This window comes from Rhinatrema bivittatum, chromosome 8 (assembly GCF_901001135.1).
Source record: "Rhinatrema bivittatum chromosome 8, aRhiBiv1.1, whole genome shotgun sequence".
NCBI classification, from domain to species: Eukaryota; Metazoa; Chordata; class Amphibia; order Gymnophiona; family Rhinatrematidae; genus Rhinatrema; species Rhinatrema bivittatum.
Window position 1 is genome coordinate 24,518,310 of NC_042622.1, and position 18,987 is coordinate 24,537,296.

At 42.3% G+C, this 18,987-nt stretch overlaps 1 protein-coding gene across 1 annotated transcript in view; it reads right to left on the minus strand.

Moving 5' to 3' along the window:
• Window positions 1–1,475: 1,475 nt before the first annotated feature.
• Window positions 1,476–18,987, minus strand: part of LOC115096804 — an 84,532-nt gene continuing 67,020 nt past the window's right edge. Inside the window, exons 2-3 of the mRNA XM_029611935.1 lie at window positions 9,447–11,648; window positions 1,476–1,633 (exon numbers count right to left, since the gene is read on the minus strand). Of these exons, the coding sequence (XP_029467795.1) occupies window positions 1,476–1,633; window positions 9,447–10,572 (1,284 nt within the window). The 5' untranslated portion in view covers window positions 10,573–11,648. The remainder of the gene's footprint in view (window positions 1,634–9,446; window positions 11,649–18,987) is intronic.

The following is an 18,987-nucleotide window of genomic DNA, read 5'->3' on the forward strand; positions in this document are numbered from 1 at the left end:
TTCAAATATAAAAAATTAGAAAAAGAAAAAGTGGGACACCCTATGATTATATCAAGAGTGCTTGCACATATAAGAGAAGTGCTTAAGAGATTTTGAAACACCTTTTGGGTGTATATGTATAGTCACTTATTTATGAGGGTGAACCCGTCCTATTAATATTCACATTGTTGTATATGATTCCACCTAGATTAGATTGTCATTAGGGGTTTGTTTTTTCATTTTTTTCAAATTTCATTTTGATTGTGGTTTATTTCACTTTGTAACAGCTCCACAACAAAAGAAACCAAAAGTGGTAACATTACAAATATATATATAAAAACAATCACAAGAAAAATAAGCACTTTAATGAAAACCACTCATGTGAAGGTGAAAGTAGAAGACTATTATACCCACAAGCCTTCCATGGTATTATCCAATAATGAAGCTCTTCCACATAACCAAAAGTCCTCCTCCAAATTAAGTCCATATTAGTGAGCTTCCAAGTGCTTTATTCCATGTGATAATAATCTTTACTGTCTTCAAACATTATATAAAATTCTCCCAGTATTTAGAAGAAAAAGCCGTTATTCATCTTTGTGCGATAGGTCTTTTTGTAATAAATCTCCTTACACAGGCACCAGAGTTTCGTTATTCAACTGCATCAAAGGAATTCATCAGAGAAACCAATGGCAATTTTTCACATGCAGGTTTGTGAAGATCCCGACACTGTCATTCTTAATTACGACTCTGCGTGATGACCAAAAGCCATGAGAAGCTTGCGGGTATGATGATCTCCTCTAAGCCACTTTCACCTTCACATAGGTGTTTTTGATTTAAATGGTTATTTCATTTTTTTACCTCACCAGCCCCCTCCCCACTATTCTACCTCATCTGTCTGCGCCAAATGGGGTAGAATTAATCCCCAGTCATTCCTGCCTTACTACTATGATAGAGGTCTTTAAGATCATGAGAGGTCTTGAACGAGTAGATGTGAATTGGTTATTTACACTTTCGAATAATAGAAGGACTAGGGGGCACTCCATGAAGTAAGCAAGTAGCACATTTAAGACTAATCGGAGAAAATTCTTTTTCACTCAACACACAATAAAGCTCTGGAATTTGTTGCCAGAGGATGTGCTTAGTGAAGATTGTGTAGCTGGGTCCAAAAAAGGTTTGGATAAGTTCTTGGAGGAGAAGTCCATTAATGGCTATTAATCAAGTTGACTTAGGAAATAGCCACTGTTATTAATTGCATTAGTAGCATGGGATCTTCTTAGTGTTTGGGTAATTGCCAGGTACTTGTGGCCTGGTTTGGCCTCTGTTGGAAACAGGATGCTGGGCTTGATGGACCTTGGTCTGACCCAGCATTAAATGTATGTTCTTACTACTATTTTTCAAAATGGTGCTGGTGACCTGAGGCTAATGCCAATGTGCTGTACGAACCAGTCTTCTTCTTTCCTTGCTTACCCCTCAGTCAGTATCTTAGGGTGCTGATGTCAATCTTCTTCTTGGCTTGCTCTGTAATCACTGGCTTTGGGTGTTGATGTCAGTACTCTTGCTGCCTGTGTCTTTATTTTGGCCTTTGGGTGTTTTGCTTCTGTTCCTTCTAAGCTCTTTTCAAATTCCTTTATCATAATTACTGACTGTTGGTCTCCTTCAATATATGGGGGCACTCACATAATGCCACTCAGAATCAAGGCTACAAAAGCCCACAGTACACTTTGGCTTGACCAAACAACATCATAAAGGTAATGACAATCATGCCATTACCATAACCACACTCATCTAACGCTTTGCACACTTGCTACATCTTTCATGGTCCATGGGGGTCTTCATGCATTTATGCTTCCTATGTCACCCTGCACTCTATCTTGGGGTTTTGATGCCACTTTGTTTTGATGCTTTAGTATTTTAAAGCTTCTGTTCCTGCTGCTTTGTCCCTTTCTTGGTGACTTGCACTCCACTCCTACTGATTTGGCTTTTACTCAGTGCCTTGGGTGTCAGGATTGGTTACACATGTCACAGGTGATCCACCATCAAAATCCAACCAACCATACCGCTGGCTTGAATCCTTGGGACTTACTGCAGGAACTTTATCTATTTACTGTAATGGTTCCATGCCCTATTGGACTTGCTCTTCAAAGTTCTTTTCAGATTTCCTTATGATACTTACTATTGGTCTCATCCAATGTTTAGCCTTTGATGGATTATTCTACCCATTTTAGGCTGCATTCCCAAGCAAACCAACCGAAGGCTTGATCCCTGTGAGCCATGATCCACTACTAGCATAATGCCATCCAAGTTCTGAAGCTCAATCTGAAGGAAATCAAGGAGGCAGGCCTCTCTATGCCACATTACCTCCATGCAGCAGATGGGAAGGGAATTGGCGCTTGTTGCCTTGCCGAGTATGGTGTTTTTACTTCAGCACAGTCACAGCAAAGGGGAAGTCAATCTCCAAACCTTAACCCCCACCCCCTGGTCCCTTCCTACATGAATGCCAAAGGGAATTTACATCAGGACTGCTATAGACCTCCTGCAGAGATTTCCTCTGGATTCATTCTACCCACAGATAGTAAATTCATCATCTTTTGGCTTCTAGATGCTTGAATTAGTCTTTTGCCCTACACCCAGGTCTGAGGACCGATTTGCACATCAGGACCAGCATGGACCATCTCCGGAGTTGTCTCTGGCTTTAGGCCACTGTGCATGATGAAGTCTCCCTCTTGCAGTGCTTTGAGGTCTTCATGTCACTGTTGTTGGTGCCCTTTGTCCCTCTTTTCGAGCCTTAGGGTGTTCATAACTCTGTTTGAGCTGCTTCAATCCACTTTGGGTGTCTTGCAATGCTCTTCCCTCTGCTGCTGATGCCCACCTGCAAGATCCATTAAACTTGGATAGAAAACCCCAATTTTACAGAGCAAAATAGGATGCATTGCTTCCTCCATTGACTTTAATGAATGAACTAAATAAATGAATAAAATTTTGGAACTAAAAATGAAAAAAACTAATCGCAGAGATAAATGAACTGAAATTGTAAATGAAACAAAAAATGTTTTCTATGAACAACACTACTTTTCAGTCTTAAGATTTATAATGTCAACAGAATTCCTCTGTAGAACTATTTTCATACTGATATTGTTAACATATGTAATAGGTGCATAGACAGTATCTAGTTATTGAATCTAACCTTAATTATAAATTCAAAGATATGCATGACACATGTGAAAACAAATGTGCCTCTATATCCTCTTATTGCCTGTGTATATGATAATACCTAATGCCTATTCCAAAATAATATCTTACTTTGGTTGATCGTACTATAGGTCAGTGATATTTAATCTCAGCCTTTGAGGGCCGCAAAAGGGTCAGGTATCAGGATATCCCTAAAGAATATGCATGAGATAGATTTGCATACACACTGCCTCAATCGTATGCAAATTTTTCTGATGCATATTCACTAGGTTTATCCTGAAAACCTGACCTGTTGTGGCCATCAAGGGATGGGAGTGAATATCACTGCCATAAATCAAGGGGTTGGCAACTCCGATCCTGGAGTACCACAAAAGGTCTGGTTTTCAAGATACCCACTATGAATATGCATAAGATATATTTGCATACAATGGAGGCAATGCACACAGATATAATGTATTTCATGCATATTTGTTATGGTTATTCTGAAAACCATACCTGTTTGCAGCCACTCGATGACTGGAGTTGATTATCTCCGCCAAAGATTAAATTTGGCCAAGGGGGATATGACAAAAGACCTCAGTTGCATAATTAATTCATTTATTTAACATATTTATTACCTGCCCCTTCTTGGTTCGGGGCGGAGTACATAATTACCATACATAAAATATTGAACAGTCAAACAAATAAACTCAACATTACAACATCAGCAAAAACAATAAACACACATACATGTAAGAATAATCAATCAGGAAAATAGCAACAGAATGGGTTATTTAAAGGTAAGTTTTGGATTTTGTTTTTACCTAAAAATGATGTAAACCAATAAAAATGTTTAAACTAAAATGATAAAATTACAAACATTGGATAATTAATTGATTTAAAGAAAAATATACAAATGAGATATCATATTGGTTGACTGAAAAGCAGTAGCTTATTTTCCCTGGACTGCAGTGCCTAGATCATAAAAATTAATTTCCAGTTTTCCGTCAGATCATGTGATACAAATATATTTGTACCCTGCCTGGGGTCCCTGGGCACTTTGTATTTTCTAGTGGAGGGCATACGGTATACTGTCTGGTGAAATGTCAAAAGGGAATGTGCTACATTTTTAGTGCACAGGATAAAAATGAACTTCTATTGGGCACAGATGCTGTTAGCTTGTTACGCCAAGTATAGGGTGGGTCTCTGTGCTATATCTGCTTGAGCACTAAACGCCACACAAAAAAAATGAGCAAGTATGTACTAAACTGAGTATATGCAGCCTTCTTATCCTCACAGTTCAGTTCCCTTATTGCAAACCTGTACAAAAGTAAGCCTGACAGATGGTGCTGCTGGTCAGTGCTGAGGGCTGAAGCAGAGGTGCGTCTGGATCCCAGGAGATGAGGTGAAAGGAGCGTTAAAAAACATAAATAAATAAAAATACCACACTCAGATGTCTAAAGTAGAGGATGAAGAGCCAGGAGGAAAGCATTGAGGAATTGAAGCAGACAGGCGATGTCTCATCTTGGAGGCTGTGCCAAAAACACCCAAGATAACTGACCCATAACCTCGCACGACTTCCAACTAAGAGCATTTGCTAGGAGGAGGAGAAGGATTGGCATCACATCAGATGGCACTTCAGGCAGCCTTTGCAGATCCACTCCATTGATGCCAGGAAGACAAATATGCCAGCCCTATATCTGGAGGGCATCGGCATCTGACCACTCACTCTCTGATCTTGGCCCAGTGCTACCTGTTTGGGTGATCTGGAGATATATATGGGGGTGAGAGGTGGGAAAGAGGGAAGGTTACAGCGAGTAAACTTAGCCTGTTTGTCTTCCTAAGGTAGAAAGACAATGCTTCAGTGATAAATGCCCCACAATGTCAGAACAACTCCAGGAAAATGTATGGGATACGACCTTTATTAAAGTCACGTGAGGCTAATTTGTGCTTACAGTGGGCAGATGGTAATTGTTTGTTAAGGGAAATATTCTTTTCCGAGAAATGAACAATAATAATATACTTGCTAAAGCCGTACACCGAAGCAGACAATAGTAGAAGAATAGCAACGGCTACCCGTCTTCATTAAATTGACTGATCTGTAGCTCCCAGGTATTAATGACAGTGTCACAGAATAAAGACAGAAGCATGCTGTGTATTTTTCTCTCTTCAGAAGAGTAGGGATAACCAAACTGAGATAGCATTTTAAGACCTGGTACACATATATATTTTAAGAATAATTACACAGAGTGAAGCTGCAGTAATTTCTTCAGCTCGGTACGGCAGTGTCGCTGTCTTGTATTCACACCCTTCAGGAGTGCTATGGGGCTCTAGCAAACTCAGCCTGACATTGGATCTAACACTGGCACGTATATATATATATATATATATATATATATATATATATATATATATGGGATAACTTTGGAATTTGGGAACATCAGTGACGTATGTCAGCCTTTCTTTTTCTCCTCCTGTATACAGGTTAGGTGTGAGAGTAATATCCTTGGCCTTATATTTTCTTAACCATTACATAAATGTGCAAATTGTAACTGCAAAAATGAGCCACTCAATTAATAAAGAATTCAAAGTGATTAGTAAAAGAAATAACTAAATATGTACAGTATACACAGTTCAAACCATCAGTTCGTTAACGCATGGAGTGCAGGAGTGTCCTCTTCAATCAAGGGAGAATGGCGTTTGATTAAAGGACTGCATTCCGTATACAGCGCTCCTAACTAGGGATGTGCTTTCATTTTGAAACAGCATGAAAAACTGCACCGAAGTACTCCATTTTGTTTTATTTCAAAATGAAACAAAAAGAAAACCCAATTAAATTTGCTGGATTTTGAAATCATTAAAGAATTTTTAGACCTTACAAGTGATGAAAAGGAGTTTGATTTCTACAATGCAGCTAGCAGAGACTGCAGGGCACAAATTAACTCCTCTTGTTAGGATTTGCATCACTTACAAGGCCTAAAATCCTTTAATGATTTCAATTTTGCAATGAATGCCTCTGAATGTGTCTGTAACACCACTCCCCTAATCCCAACCCACCTCCCCGAAAACTCACCCTAAAACAAAGTGCTCCCCTTACAAAGATCCATATATTGAGTGTCAGGCTGAGCCTTACATAAGAACATAAGAAGTTGCCATACTGGATCAGACCAAGCGTCCATCAAGCCCAGCATCCAATAGTGGCCAATCCAGGCCATAAGAACCTTATAAAGAGTCTCTTTCTCTTCCTACTGAGGAGCTGTAGCAAAGTTACATCTGCTGGGCTGAGGAAAATTAAAGGTTGTGCTAGAATGTCCTGCCTACTTTTTCTGGATGTTGCATACATCCTTCCCGCTATTTAAAATTTGCATAGCTCCCGCACATATGTGACCTTTTTTGCGCACGCAAGGCTTTTAATCTACCTCACAGTGTTTTGGGGTGTTTATTTCAATGTTTGTGCTGCTTTGTCGGCCTTTTGGCGCCTTGGGCTGTTCATGCCACTGCTATCATTGCCCTTTGCCCATCTCTTGGGGCCTTAGAATCTTCATTCCACTACTGGTACTGCTTTGCCCTTCTCATGTTGTCTTATTCTTGGTGTCTTCATACCACTGTTGTTGCTACTTTGTAGGGATGTGCATTCGTTTAGGATGAATTAGGCAACAAAATTGCCTAATTCATCCTGGTTTGGGGACCCCGAAATTTCGGGAAAAATTCGTTTTCGGGTTAGTGCGCACTAACGGGAGTTAAAATGTTAGTGCGCACTGTTGGGAGTTAGTGTGCTAACCCCGTTAGTGCGTACTAACCTGAAAGTCGAGTCCCCCCAAATTTCAAAGGCCCAAACCATGGGAAATATGATATTTCCCGTGGTGGGCCGAAAACGAAGCCCAAACCATAAGGTTCAGGCTTTGCACATCCCTACTACTTTGACCCTTTCCACTATTGGTGCTGCTTTCCCCCTCTCATGGTGCCTTAGGGTGTTCATGCCACTATTGGTGCTGCATTGCTGGTCTTTTGGTCTTAGGTTGCTCATCACATTGTTCTCTGGGTCTTTAGCCCCTCTTTAGGTGTCCTGGAATCTTCATTTATTTATTTATTTATTTATTTATTTAAAGTTTTTCTATACCGGCATTCGCGATAAATATCGCATCATGCCGGTTTACATTTAACAAGTGGATAGGGAACAAAAAGGTAAAAAATAACATTGATCCTAATAATAGTAATAAATAATGATAATAGTAATGATAAAACATTAACACATTAAACAAGAGAAAGGCTAAGGAATGCAGTTACAATAAAACAAGGGAGTAATACAACTTGGAGCATAGAAAAAGAAGCAGGGGATTAAATAGAGAGAGTATATATGTCAGACAATGTGCTTGAAGCATTAATGAATTGCCCTTATGAGGTAGGGATGTTAATTACCATGATTAAGGCAAAGTCTGAGCGACTATTTAATATTTAATAATGGAATAGGTTCAGTTTAGTTCGGGAAAGGCTTTCATGAATAGCCACGTTTTGAGTCTTTTCCTAAATGTGGGAAGGCAGGGTTCCTGTCGCAAATCTGGTGGGATGGAATTCCACAGTGTTGGTCCTGCAGTGGAGAAAGCTCTGTCTCTGGTGGTTATGTGCCTCATGGATTTGGAGTGTGGTACTTGTAGGGTTTCTCTATAGGATTCTCTGATTGGTCTGTTGGACGTAAATTTTTTGAGAGGAATTTGAAGGTTGAGCTGAGAGTGTTGATGTATAGCTTTGAAGATAGTGGTTATGGATTTATATATGATTCTGTAGTGAATTGGCAGCCAGTGCAGGTCTTTGAGGATTGGTGATATGTGGTCTCTTCTCCGAGTGTTAGTTAATATTCTCGCAGCCGTGTTTTGAACCATCTGAAGAGGTTTAGTGTGAGATGAAGGAAGACCTAATAGCAGGGAGTTGCAGTAATCTAGTTTAGCAAATATTATTGATTGCAGAATAGTTCTGTAGTCTTGAAAGTGGAAGAGTGGTCTTATTCTTTTTAAGACTTGGAGTTTATAGAAGCAGTCCTTAGTAGTTTGATTTATGAATGCTTTAAGGTTTAATCTGTTATCAATGATAGCTCCCAGGTTTCTTACTTGTGGAGCTTGTAAATTGGGTGGAGGATTTGTGTCGATGTTACTGTTTTCAGATGAAATTAGGAGGAGTTCGCTTTTTTGAAGAGTTTAGTATTAGATTAAGGTTGGAGAGGAGTCCATCAATTTTTTTAAGACAATTTTCCCAGAATTCAAGAGTTTGGTGTGTAGGATTCTTTGACAGGGATGACTATCTGGACGTCATCTGCATAAAGAAAGTGTTTAAGGTTTAAATTAGTTAGCAGTTGGCAAAGAGGGAGCAAGTAGATATTAAAGAGCGTTGGTGAAAGGGAGGAGCCCTGTGGAACTCCCGTAGATGAAGAGTAGTGTTGAGATTCTTTGTTGTGAATTTTTACTTTGTATTTTCTGTTCTCTAAGAATGATTTGAACCACGATAGAGCTGTTCCTGTTATTCCGATGTTTGCTAATTGTATTAGCAGTGTGGAATGGTTAACCGTATCAAAGGCAGCTGAGAGGTCCAGGAGGATCAGTAAATAAGTGTGACCTTTGTCCAGGCCCATGATGAGGTAGTCGGTCAGGGAAATTAGTAGTGATTCAGTACTTAAAGCTTTTCTGAAGCCATATTGGGCCGGGAACAGAATTTTATGTTCCTCGAGGTAGTCTGAGAGTCTGGAGTTAACTAATTTTTCCATTACCTTGGCTATGAAAGGGAGATTGGATATAGGACGGAAATTAGTAGGATCATTAGGATTTAAGTTAGGTTTTTTTAAGAGCGGTTTGATGGATGCAGTTTTCAGGTCGTCCGGGTAGATTCCTTGTGCTAGGGAACAGTTAATGATGTCTGTCAGAGCATTGGAGATTGTGTCTGGTATTAGCAGGAGAAGTTTGGATGGGATGTGGTCTAATGGGTGAGATGAAGGTTTCATTTTCTTCAATGTAGAAAGTATCTCCGTAGTAGTGATGGGTTCGAAGGATTGTAGAGTGATGTTTTTGTTGTGGTGGAAGTATGTGTTGGATGGCGTTGAGGTGTTTGTTTTCAGCTGTGTTATTAGGTTGGAGATTTTGTTGCTAAAGAAGAGGGCCAGCTCCTCTGCTTTTTCTTGTGCTAGGTTGGCAGGGATGTCAGGAGTCGTGGTTTGCGTTAAATTAGATACATAGGCAAAGAGGGCTTTGGAATCAAAGATAATATGGTGGATCTTCTGAGCAAAGAAGTCCCTTTTTGTTTTAATGTAGTGCTTTTGTATTGGTGGAGTGCGAGTTTGTAAGCAGATAGGGAAGTCTGTGTTGGTGTTTTCTGCCATTTGCTTTCCTTCTGTCGGAGGGAGTGTTTCAGTTTTTGAAGTTCTTCTTTGAACCAGGGTTGTCTTTTGGAGGTGTTGTGATCGAGTTTTTTTGTTGCCAGAGGACAGAGATTATTAGCTGCTGTTTCTGTTATCTTGGACCAAGAGTGGAGGGCTGAGTTGGGTGAAGAGGTGTCTATAAGTGGGAGTTCTGGGCCAAGATGATTGTGTAATTCCTCGGATGTGCACGATTTCCTGTATATGAATTCAGGTTGTGGGACAGGTTTTTTGCTTATTTGTTCTAGCGAAAAGGCGGAAGATATTACAGTATGGTCAGACCATGGAACAGGTTGGCATTTGGGTGTAGTTGATTGAGAGATGTTAGAGTTTACAAATATAAGGTCCAGGGTATGACCTGCTCTGTGGGTTGGTTTGTTTATGATCTGCTTGAAGCCTATGGCCGACATGGCGGTTAGGAAAGATTCGCAATTAGTTGAGAGAATGGGGTCGTCGACGTGTAGGTTAAAGTCTCCCAATATTATGGCGGGGTGCTCCAGATTTAGGTAAGTTGTTGTTAATTCTAGTATGGGTGATGCATCGGATTCCAGAAGGCCTGGGGGAGCATAGATTAGAAGGATTTGTAGACTGTCAGATTTGAATAGGCCTGTTTCTATTTTTGAAGGTGAGTTAATTGGGCATTGGGTAATTTTTAGCTCTTTTTTGGCTGCTAGGAGGATACCTCCACCCCTTTTCTTCTTTCTAGGGATCGAGAAGATATCGTAGGTTTGAATTGGAAGTTGGTTTATTAGTGCGGTGTCCGTGTGTTTAAGCCATGTTTCAGTTATGGCGCAGAAGTCCGGATTTTTGTCCAAGAGAATGTCATTGAGTATTAGTGTTTTCTTGGAGAGCGATTGAGCGTTGAATAGTATCAAAGAAAAAAGAGCTAGGCCTAAAGTTTGGGTAAACGGGGAAATCATGATGGGGATAAGTGATTTGTAGGTGGGTGGGCGTGAGATCAAAGAATGTTTTCCTGTGAGAAAGTTCCTGTGCTGGAGGATAGGAATTGGGAGGCCCATGAGCATTGTGGTCAGATTGTAACTGGTGTGCTGTATTGTAGTAGAGTATTAAGTCTTGAGTGAGGTGAGAGCAGGATGGGTTTGATGATAGTTCGAAGACTGGTAGTGTTGTAGAGTTGTAGAAGGTTTGATAGTAGTGTGTGATTGGATGAGAGCTTGCTGTATGAGGTTTAGGTGCGTGGCTTCTGGAAGAGGCTGGATGATGATTGGAGGAGTGGCTGCTGGATGATGATTGGAGGAGTGGCTGATGGATGATGATTGGAGGAGTGGCTGCTGGATGATGATTGGAGGAGTGGCTGATGGATGATGATTGGAGGAGTGGCTGCTGGATGATGATTAGAGGAGTGGCTGATGGCAGACGAGTTGGATGCGTGCTGGAGATTGCAGTGCCGAGTGCTGAATTCTGGTAAAGGTGATTGTTTGTGGTTTTGTTTGAGAAATACTTGGCACTCTAATGACTAGGCTGTAGTGTGTCCGGTTGTATCTGGGGGCGTTGTCATGACCTAGAATTATTCTGACAGGGATCTAGCGGTATTGGTGTGTGTTATCACCTGGGACGCTCCAAGGGGCGCGCTAAGGGGCAGGCCCCTTAGGTCGCGCTCCTTCGGGCGCGCGACGCCTGGCGCGCGACGCCGCTGGTTGTCTCTGGAATTTAAAGGATTTCTCCTCTAGGTCTAATAGGTTGATTCTCTTCCGGGGGCGCGGCTTTCAATTACTAACTGTTTGTTGAATTGGTGGCATCGGGTCCCACGTGGTCTGCGGGTCGGGTCGTAGCGCCGGGAGGCAGGGCCTCAATCTCGGTGGTCGGCGGGGCTTGGGTCCCGGGCGGGGCGGCGCCGACGAGGTCGAGATGGCCCGCAGTGAGGCAGGTGAGTCGCGGCCACCTGCCTCACTGGTTGGTGTTGTTTTCCGCCTTCTCATAGTGCCTTGGAGTATTGCCGCTCTTGATGCTGCTTTGCTCCTCCCACAGAACGTTTGGGCATTCATAGCTCTGTCAAGGTGCCTTGGGCTGTTCATGCCACACTTGGTACCACTTTGCCCTATTCTTCATGTCTTGGAGTGCTCTTCCTTCTGATGCTTGCCTGAAAGTTTAATTAAATGAAGAGAAAATCCCAATTATTGAGCCCAGAGTACTATGGAGGTAATTTTTTTAAAGTATTAACGCATGCAAAACTGGGCTTTATGTGCATAAATGCACTTTCTATGTGTAAATGGCTTATGAAAATTGCGACTTTTATGCACGTAACTACTTTGAAAATTCACTCCATAGGACTGAATTGTCAAAAGGTTTTTACATGTATAATTGGGCATTTGTTTCTCAATGGAGAAAGCAATGCATTTTGGAGTAATTTTCAATGGAGTTAAGCAAGTAAAAGCAGCGTATATTGTGCCAATTCCCAAAAGTGCATATGACTCAAAAAATGAATACATTTTTTGTACCTAAACCAAATGAAAGCAATCATTGAACCAAATGAACCAAATGAATGAACTGAAAATATTTTGCATGAACATCTCTAATGGATTATTGCATTAAAATTTCAATGAGCTAATAAATATACATAATTAATGCTATTGAGCTCATTTAAATTTAATGTGGATAGTGTTAATACAGAAATCTTTTTAAATGACACCGTTGATGCAAACCTTTAAGTACACCTCTAGAGGTGTAGATCATTTTTCTGTTAAAAGGCATGGTAGGCCACTTTTATCAGGTGGATTATTGCTTCTCTCTAAAGCAGGGCATCCCAAAGCCATCCTGGTGACCCCCCCAGCAGGTTTTCAGGATATCCGCAAGGAATAAGCATGAGATAAATTTGCATACATTGGAGACCTGATGTATGCAAATTTATCTCATGCGTATTTCTTATGGATATTCTGAAAATCCAAATGGATTGGGGATCCTCCAGGACAGGTTTGGGAAGCCTAGGGAGAGCCATTTTGAAAGCCGTTTCCACAGGGAAAACAGCAGGTAAAGGCGAATTTTAAAAGCCCGATGCACGAATTAATTAGGGGATGCGCGAATATGTCGGGCTTGTGTGCGCCGAGCGGATTTTAAAAGCTGCAGAGATGCCTGCGTCTCTCCTGAAGCGCGCACATCTCGAAAGTTTTCAAAAAGGGCAGGGTGTAGGCCTGGCCTGGGTGGGGCACGGGTGCTTCGGAACGTGAACATGAGATGAGCACGTAAACACTGACGGGACCGGGTGCACGCCTAGGCCCCCTGCTGCTGCAGGGCTTTACTTCTACTATGGATGATGTGTAAGTTAAAGAATAAAGAAAAAATAGGCGGATCTACAGAGTTTTAAGGGCTGGGGGTAACTGGAGGGAGAGAAGGTCATTTAAACTTGGAGGACCTATCTCTTAAGTGGGCTAACTGGGGATGAGCTGGTAAAACCGGGAAGGGCGTCAGCGCGCGCCCTTTTTAAAATCCCCCGATTTAAACTGCGGAAGTGGGATTCGCGCACACACGTGCGGCCGCCCACTTAAAAGTTGGCGCATGCGGCCAGGCTATTTTATAACGTGTGTACATATGTTATAAAGGGGCCACATCCCTGGGCTCGAGCTGCATCCATGCGCCAATGTGCGCCGGTTTGAAAGTTACCGTCTTAGTGTGTGTGTGTGTGTGTGGGGGGGGGGGGGGGGGTTTCGAGTGGAGACTGCACAACACAGTATACTTTTTTATTTTGAAAAGTGCTCACTTTGTTTTAGACCTGGAAAAGTACCTGCAGAAAAAGGAAGCTCAAGCTCCAGAGGATGCTTTTTCCTTAGGCAATTTTAGTTTTTTTAATTGTGAAAGCACACATTGACTTTCACTTTGCAAACTGGTGCAGAATCCACCGGCAAAAAGGTACCCATGGACTGCAGCGAAGCAGGCAGTAAGAAAACGTCCCTCTTAGCGAATCCCAGCTTAGGATGCGTGGCAATAACATGCTATTTTAATAAATAGGCCTCTAAACCTAAACAGGCAGCCTCATATATGGGCCTGATCAACAAAAGGGTTGGGGTTTTTTTCCATTATGGGTAGGGATCTTTTGTGTTCAATTTTTATTTTATATTCCCTGGGAATGTATCAGTGTTTATCATAATGAAACAAACGGGAGAAAATTCAGTGGGGGGGGGGGGGGGGGAATAGCTTGTTTTGTTTTGGGGGGTTTTTTTGCATTGATTTTTTTCCATTTCTGTTTATTATAATAAACACTGAAATTCCTGGGAAAAATAAAATAAACACTGGAAGTGAAGGTCCCAGTAAGGTCTGTAGGGAAAATTGTTCCTTCATAAAGAGCACAGTTTTAGTCTGCTCGTCAAAGCTAGTTAGCCCATTGCGCCTGTAGCATGCCTTAGCTGTAATTGTTCTTCGGAAGACAAAATGACAGCTTGTTTGGAAAGTCATTAGAAGAAGGATGTTCCTGAAAGCAGGACAAATCTCAAGACTTAGCAGCAGAGGAGAAGAAGGAAACAATACTTTTATTCAGCCTAAGGATTCATTATCAGTTCTAACTCAGTACACAATACTCTTACTGCACAAACGCTGCAGCCCTAGCAGACCTTGCCATAATCCAATCAAGAAGACCCAAAGTGAAAGGAGGGGACTTTTTTTTTTCCTTGCAAAAGGTAACGAAGAGTAGAAATGAAAATGCAGACCAGTAAAATATTACGTCGATGGGGCTCCTACTCCAAGGTTGAGAAAACGTATTAAAACACACCTTTTCCTGCAAGCGTTTGAGACAGGCATCTAGTTAGGGAAACGCTTTTTGATGTTTCTTTGATTATTCAAGGTTTACAATTGCACTCGGAAGGAGCTGTAACTTGCTCCATCTTTGTTCAATGTATGCAAATTTGTAAAGTAAATAAATAAATGTGACTTATGTTTCACTCATTTTCTTATCCCCTTTCGGAACATTTTTTTTTGGAGGGTAATTTTCAAAGTTACTTCTGCAGGTAAAGCAGTGTAGTAACCACAGAAATGGCCCCCTACAAAATTATGCGGCCAATCTGCAGGTTACCTGAATACACACTGCATATGCAATAAATTTTGCATGCAGACCAAAAGATTGGGATCTGGATGCGGATAGGACACACGAGTGTACTTTTCAATTTTAAAAAGCAAACATGTAAATTCTTTTGGCGAAACCATGCGCACCCAAAGGAGCAGCTGCAATTGTCTGCATAGAGTTGTGCAGGGATAATGTCCAACGTGAGCTTATTCATGTAAATCTGCTTTAAAAACCCAGAGTGAGTTATGCGCGCATTTGCTGGCTCACTTGGGGGTCGATTTTAAAAGGAGCGCACGAGCGGTTCCCGGGGCACGCAGATGTACGTGCCAATTTTATAACATGTGCGAACATGTTATAAAATCCGATGGCCACACGTGCGCAGGGGGGAATTTTATAACCTACGCGTGGCGACACGATCAGCCGGTCCCCAGTTCCTTCCCAGTCCGCTCCAATTAAGGAGCGGACTGGGAAGGTACTTTCCTATCCCTAACCCTACTCTTCCTACCTCTTCCCCTCTCCACCCAAACCCCTAAATCTATCCTAGCTATCCCTTTTCTTTTTTATTTTGCAACTTACTTCATGTCCTGAGTTGAAGTAAGTTGCGCGCCGGCCAGCTGCCAGCACACATGTCATCGGGACAGCGCAAAATGTCACTGTCCTGGCCTGCCCAGACCATGCCCGCCCCTTTGGCGCGTAACGGTAGTTAGGCACGTGGCCAGGCCTGTTCTAAAATGCGCGCAGCACACACAAGGCCTGGCCACACGCGGAACCCCCGTTTATTATGCACGTAGCCCTTTTAAAATCGGGCCGCTTGTGCACAAGGTCACAAAAATGATCCCCCAAGAATTTAGTAGAAGAATGAGAAATGTATAAAGTTATTTGTGTGTACGAATACTGGTATTTAATGAAGTTGCAGATGGTAATGAAGAGAGACTGGCTTGCACAAATATTTAACCTTAATTTTGGCATCAGGACCTATCTCCTGCCTGGGAGACGTCTGGATGTATTCTGTACATTCATTGTCTTTGCTAAACCTTCAAGAGTCACAGAGAAAGAGTCCAGAGATAAAAGCACCATACAGGCAAAAGCAGACAAATTGTTTTGAACACACCATGCAGGTCGATCTGTGAATAAAAATGGTACAAATTTATAGGGGAGATAGGCAGTTAGAAGTGAACTTAGAGAATAAAGTGTTTTCTGCTTTAGAAAGGGATGCATTGCACGCTATTATATCTGCAGTCTGCAGTGGCAAGGAGAGCTATAGGAGAAAACACTCACTGTAGGGTGAAGGATATGACATTATTCAGCATTTATCTCTGTCAGACATAGCCCTGGTAGCAGTTAACCAGTCATTCTAGCAATTACTGGTCAATCAACCATTGTCATTTTTACAGCAAGATACTTAAATTAAGAATACCCCGATCCCACAATGCTGCTCTGTTCCTATTAAAATCCTTTGACAAGCAGTTTTATTCAATCGTTGCATTTTTAAGTTCCTTTAAAAGGTTTTTCTTCTTAACCACAAAGGTCCTTGTTCTCTCTCTAACCTGAGAGCGGAGACATGTAACTTGATTTTTATGGGGGTCATTTCCACTGTCCGTATTGCAACAATTGGGCTTTGCACCAATTTTCATTGCATAACTATTGCATGTGCTTTTACTCTGAAACTTGCCACAGACATTTGCACCTGCCTTTTTATTTATTTTTTTTTTTTTTTTTGCGCGGACAGTACATTTTTGGAAAATGATGCACATGGAGGTGAAACTGCTATCTCCGTGGGTCATTATCTGATAGTGGACAGAGCAGGCCCTTAGGAATTCCTGCCGTAAATGCAAGAAAAGCAACAGCGTACCATTATCCCTATTGAGGGAGGACAGCCGATTTGCATGCATAAATCGCTATTTACGCATGTAATTTGCTTTGGAAATTACCCTCCTTATGCATCTGTGCTGAAAGAAGTTATGGGGAGGTAATATCTGTGCAAAATCTTTTTTTTTTTTTTTTAAATATGAACATGAGAGGTCCATATTTAAAAGATGTAACTGGGTAAAATCGGCTTTATCCACATAAATGTACCCCATTTGTCCGAGTAACTCTGAGCATACAAACGTTTTGTGAGGGCAAAGTAACCTGGACTAAAAGGGGATGGCGCTGGAGACATGGCGTGGGCGAGCTAAAATATTTTGCTGAATAGCGCCGAATTGAGCGCTGTTCGTTTAAATTTGTGCGCACAACTTGGTCTGCACAAACAGCTACCCGGAACAATTAGACTGACAAACATTTTGCTGAACAATTAGTCAAAGTTATCTGGATAACTTGCCCGCTTGACAGCTTTTGATTATGGACTTTTGCACCAAGAGGGAGTTGCATTTGTTTATCCCAAATGGAAAAATTGTCTCTCCTAGCATCTATTATTGCTCTGAATCCAATTTTTCAGCCTATCCATGAATGATACACCATTTGCACTTAAGTGGATGCAGAGAGATTAATGCTAGTGTTTTATAAACTGTGGAGTGGGAGCTGTACAGCGTATAAAGAACCATGTATTTCTGCTCCAAAAGTATGCACGCTGAGGTAGATCTTAAATAAGTACGCCGGATTTTATAAGATACTCACGTAGCCGCGCGTATCTTATAAAATCTGGGGTCGGCGTGCGCAAGGCTGCGCAAAATCACTGCCGAGCCGCACAGCCTGCCTCTGTTCCCTCTGAGGCCGCTCCGACATCGGAGCGGCCTCGGAGGGAACTTTCCTTTCGTGTCCCCCCACCTTCCCCTCCCTTCCCCTATCTACCCCACCCCCCAGCCCTACCTAAATCCCCCCACCTTTGTTGTGCAAGTTACGCCTGCTTGAAGCAGGCGTAACTTGCGCGCGCCACCTCGGCATCCCCCGGCACAGGCCGCAGTGCCTGGGGACTCGGGACCGCCCTCCCGGCCCGCCCCCGAACCGTTGCCACACCCCCGGACCCGCCCTGGACCGCCCCCTGACCCCAGACACGCCCGGACATGCCCCCTCCCGCCCCTTTTACGAAGCCCTGGGACTTACGCATGTCCCGGGGCTTTGCGCGCGCCAGCGGCCTATCCAAAATAGGCCGCTGGCGCGCGAGTGTCCTGCGAGCGTAAATCCGGGAGGATTTACGTGCGCAGGGCTTTTAAAATCCAGCCCACAGGATTCAGTATATTTCCAATGCAAGAAAATGCATACTTTCTCTCTCCATTTTATAAACATTTGTGGTCATATTTTATGCATGAAATAATTCTGACACAATGCGAATGAACACCCAGAATTAACGTGGAGGCAGGTACTTTTTATATGTCTTTGAAAATATTTACTTGCACTAGTACTTGGAATAACCAGTTCACCCAGGCCTTCTCCAGTTCCCCTGGACCCTCTAGCATCAGTTCACCCAGCCCTCCCGTCTAAAGACTGCAGACAACAGACAAGTCGGATTTAACATGCACCAGTCAATTAGCAGGTATAAAAATGTACAGACAAGTTCATTAACGCATACGTGCATATCTCCTACAACTGATCCCGGCCCCGGAACACGCCTAGACCACCCCTTTCTTCCCCCTGTAAAAATTCTGCGCAAAACTGAAAATACGTATGTACCCTGACATTTATACATGCACGTACGTGCTACTTATGCGCCTATATACTACTCTTTTTTTTATGTGGGAACCACTTTGAAAATTCACTCTTAAGAGCATTGCTGTCAGAGAAATGTTGAATGCTTAGCGGGAGGACGAGAGCTTGTGTCCTCCCATCTAGGTTTTGGATGATTTTCAGATGGGATTTCTTGGGAGACGGAAGAGGAGTTATTAGCACTGATTTGCACTTTACATGGATAGGAAAGGGGTGCTGGTAAAGCATTGTGGCTTCTGGTGAGAGGGAGGCCAACATCTTTAAAGGGGTAGGGTGCAAGGGGATTGGTGGATCCCCTTAACATTACAATTTTAAATCGTGAGGTGGAAGGAAGGAAAGTGTCAGGGAAAAGGATATGTTTCCTTGTCTTGAGCTGGTTTGTGTTTGCATCTGAAAATAAGCCTCTATTGCAACCTTAATCCGACCTGCAGCTGCTGCAGAGTCTTCAGCCTGTAAGAGGGATGCTGGGGAGCTGGCGGCTTTTCACAATACTGATGCAAATAGTGTGCGCTGTTTTCAAAATAGCATGCACCATTTATCAAAAATGAAAAGAATGCATGCAATGAACCCAATAAAAAATATCCCAAATGAAATGAACCAAAAAAACAACAACAAAAATAAATCGCCATGAAAATGGATCCAAAGGAAGCGAACTGAAAATTCTTTACCCGCACGCCCCTATGCGCTAGCACTCCTACTGGAGTCATATGTAAGGATGTAACCCTCAAGTTTCTGAGGGGCGTTCCCGTGTACAAATTGCAATGTAATCAGTTGGGTGCAAGAGATG